Source organism: Cryptotermes secundus, unplaced genomic scaffold (assembly GCF_002891405.2).
Source record: "Cryptotermes secundus unplaced genomic scaffold, Csec_1.0 scaffold509, whole genome shotgun sequence".
Classification (NCBI taxonomy): Eukaryota; Metazoa; Arthropoda; class Insecta; order Blattodea; family Kalotermitidae; genus Cryptotermes; species Cryptotermes secundus.
Window position 1 is genome coordinate 490,023 of NW_019725420.1, and position 3,949 is coordinate 493,971.

A 3,949-nucleotide genomic window follows, 5' to 3' on the forward strand; every position below is an offset into this window, starting at 1 on the left:
AACAGCTCGCAATAGCCACAGGAACGTTGCTGCAAGACAGGCATATGTAACGACGACTTAGCGCTCTTAAACGCGTGTGTCATTAAATACAGTCCTCCTGACAACAGGCCAGTGAAAAATCTAACAATCTACAGCAAAACCATCAATTATTATGGGCGTTATAACATACGTGTGCAGCTGGATGAAACATACACGTCGAACCCCCCCAGACGATTTAAATCCCTGACGAAACATACACGTTGAACCACGGCAACGGGTTAAAAAGTATCATTAACTAACAATATATCAGAATTTTGTATCATGGGTCATGACCTGAAAGGACAGTTGAAGGAAAATATGAAAATGGGAATTGAGCTATGAAGTTAGAACTCATTCAAGATTCTGTCCAGTGATGATGTTTGAAGCTATAGGTCTGTTACCAGAATGTTTTATTTGTATGTTAGACAGCATTGCTGAAGCTGTTTGCGCTCTGTAAGCTTCAACATCATGACCAAATTGCTGAAAAGTATGCCATAGTGGAGTCAAGTTTGCAAGCCAGTATGGCACATGGCAACACTGTGAAAAATGCTCAGAAGCTACAGGAAGACTTCTACTTCAGTGCTTTCCATCCAGTTGAGCATTACACTCTTGAGGTAACCTTTGAATGTCAAATGGAGGTTGTGTTACGTTCTATCATACTCAGTACTCAAAATAATCTATATTCATACCCAAATTGTACCTTTCTTTCATATGCTTCCATCTACGTAGCAGACTAACAGGAATTATAAGTCAGTGATATTGAAAATTAGTGTCCTGTTTCTCTGCATGTCTGCTAATGTAGATTCATTGTACATGAAAGTTCAGAAACTCAGAATTATTTGTTAACATGATTATAATTTTAACCTTCACAAAAAAAGGTGTTTGGTACAAGCTTTATAGATATGTTTGTGACCTTTTGTACCAACTTTTGCTTTCCTAGCTGCATTGATTCTTCAGCTCTTGTTATCAAATATGATACTGTTATTTCACATCATGCAATAAAAAATGATCATAGCAGAAGTTGCATTTTGTCTTGAACATCATTTACTGTACAAGACGTGAGAAGCTATATGAGCGGCACTAAGGTGACTCCAACCTCAGACATTCACATACCCATACCGTGCTTGTACTGTAGTATCAAATTAATGAGTAAAATGATTGGGTATGTTCCAGTACCAAGTTTAATAAAGATCAGCAGGTTCAAAGTTGTTTAGTGATGAACAGATACACATGCACTCATACATGCATATGCACACTAGTGGACATGATGATGCTATGATCTTGTTGTCCTTAAAAGGAAACTTCCCCATCTTGATATGTTGCAGTTTTATACCATCACTAGTACAGCCATGACAGTCATGCAAACTTGTTGGATGTGACACAGCTGAATTCTGTTACCGTAATTCTGTCTGGAAAAAAGTATGCAGCCTTTGTTGCAGTAATTTTTCCATAGAATGAAAAATAATAATGTCAGCTGCAGAAAATTTGGTATGAAAATATCATGGGCGCACAGAAGTTTCATTTACAGCAGTATCAGCATTTAATGGCTAGGAGTGGTGCAGTGAAGCCCCCCTCCACTTTCATGTTTCTTCTTAGAGCAGTGAAATTGAACACTGAGCTGAGGAAAATCTTAAGTAGCAGTAATTTAAGACTGAAATTAATGACTTGGGATCATTGAAATTGAACACTAAACAAGGAAGAACCTTAGATGGGGGTCCCATTGATTAATATTTATTGTAAATAAGAAGTATACAACACAGTGTTTGCATGGGTTGAGGCAAGTTTCTAGCACATGGATGTGAAGACAGTAATCTAGTTCCATGTGTTACTGGAGGAGCCGGGATAGCTCAGTCGGTATAGTGACTGGCTATGGGCTGGACAACTGAGGGGTCGGAGTTCAGGTCCCATTAGGGTCAAGAATTTGCTCTTCTCCACCTCATCCAGATCGGCTCTGGGGTTGACACAACCTCCTATCCACTGGGTACCAGGGGCTCTTTCCCTTGGGGTAAAGTGTCTGGGGCTTGAAGCTGACCACTCACCTGCAGCTAGTGCTGAGATCCTGAAAATGTGGATCTGTACATAGTTAAGAACAGGGACAACTTTACCTTTTACTGGAGAAAAACTCCACAAATATAATAAACTTTGAAGGTAGACTTAGAGACCCATGCCCTTTTGTACAGAACTATTCAGATTAACTCCATGGAGCGTAGTCCTTCATAGAAGTTAATTGTCACTTAGCTAGTTCGTAAGTTGTCTGCAATGTATGGAATCTGAAAGTTGATTACCTTGTTCACAAGCACCACCATTAGTTTCTGTTCTGGGCCAGTGGATTCAGTCCACTCCCTCCAATCCTACTTCTTTAAGATGCAGTTTAACATCCTCCCTTCTGTGCCTAGGTCTTGCAGGTGGTCTCTTTTTTCATTTTTTCTGACCAAACCTTTGTATCTATTTATTTTTTATTCCATACATACATACATACATACATACAGTGTGTCTTTCAACCTGATCCTTCTTAGTTTGAACATCCTAGTATTTGGCAAGGAGTGTAGCTGCTCATTATGGGGTTCCCTCAAGAACCATTTTGTCAAGCACTCCCAATTTGCTGTCTTTCCTTAATGTAAGAGACCATGTTTCACGCATCTTGTGGTCAACAAATGCTTCAAGATATTGCAAGTTAAAACTAACCTTATCACTCACTCACTCACTCACTCACTCACACTCTCCATCCTTCCACCTTTGCCCATTCCATTTGAAACTGTTGTGCGGTGCTATCAGCCAATTTTCTTTCTGGATACCTAAATTATAAATGACATTTTATTATGCTCAAGTACATGAGAAGGGGCAGAGTTCTTTCAGTTTTACTGCCTTTAACTACTGTTAACATATGGTTTTAAGAAATAGTTCTTTTTTCAGACTGTCTTCTATGATCTTCCACGGTTAGCCAACATCACCTGTGAGGAATGGATTTCCACAGCTCTCTTGAAGTTGTGTGGCATGTCCAGGATGAATCACATTGCCCTGGAAAACTCAAACATTGCTCTTAAGCAATTTAATGCAGCTGCTTGGGTTCTAAAGACCTCAAGTGAGTACAGAGAGTGTGTAGACAGCTTACAACCTTAACTTTATTTTGCCTTCACTTCTTTCCATTCTTGTGTCCCCAGAAGATAACCTTGTAAGGACTAATGTCAGTATATTCACACATTTTTGTGTCCACTTGTATAAGTCCAGGCTGAAATGCTGTTCCTGTTCTAAATTAGTAAAATAAAATAAATTCAACCTGATAATGTTCAGCTGGTAATATTCACAACAGAAGATTATTCTCTTCAAGAAGACATAAGATATAGTGCCCTTATTGTGTTTTCTGTTGTTGACAATACTGATCTTACTCTGAGAGTAGAAGACAGATCACAGGTGTTTGAAAATGGTGGCAAAGAAAATGTTTGGATGCAAGAGAGAAGAACCAGACGGCATAGAGTATATAACGTAGTGAGGGACTACTTGATGTTTATAGGTCACAGGGCATTGTTAGGGCTGTACATATAATGTATTTGGTTGAAAAGAAATGCATGCAGACCTTTGGTAGGAACACCTCTTGACAAAGGTCCAAAGCTTGGCTTTGCTTGCTGCCTGCTTTGTGCTATTTTTTTCTTGACTTATTCTTCAGCATTGAAGATAACAGTGAAATGTACCTATGAAACAGTGGTTGACTTTCAGTGGACTACACAACATTATATCTCAGAAGACAGAAAACTTTGAATCTATTATTGGTATTAAGTGTTGAGCTACCTGCTTACAAATGAAATCCCTTATAGGTTATGCAGCCTGTTTTCCCACTAATTTGAGGAAAAGGGTGCATGTGGTACATGAGTAGACATGATAATATTGTAACGTGTTTTGCGTTACTGATCCCACTTCTGACACCAATGTAACG

At 39.0% G+C, this 3,949-nt stretch overlaps 1 protein-coding gene across 6 annotated transcripts in view; it reads left to right on the forward strand.

Moving 5' to 3' along the window:
* LOC111863356 (probable methyltransferase TARBP1) overlaps positions 1-3,949 on the forward strand; it is a 28,526-nt gene that overhangs the window by 16,409 nt on the left and 8,168 nt on the right. For all 6 annotated transcript variants that reach the window (XR_004512901.1, XR_002842584.2, XR_002842583.2 and 3 more), the window contains 2 exons: positions 444-632; positions 2,932-3,100. Coding sequence is in view for 3 of the 6 variants with exons in the window: in XM_023849612.2 (XP_023705380.1) it covers positions 444-632; positions 2,932-3,100 (358 nt within the window). In the remaining 3 variants the exon portion in view is untranslated. The remainder of the gene's footprint in view (positions 1-443; positions 633-2,931; positions 3,101-3,949) is intronic.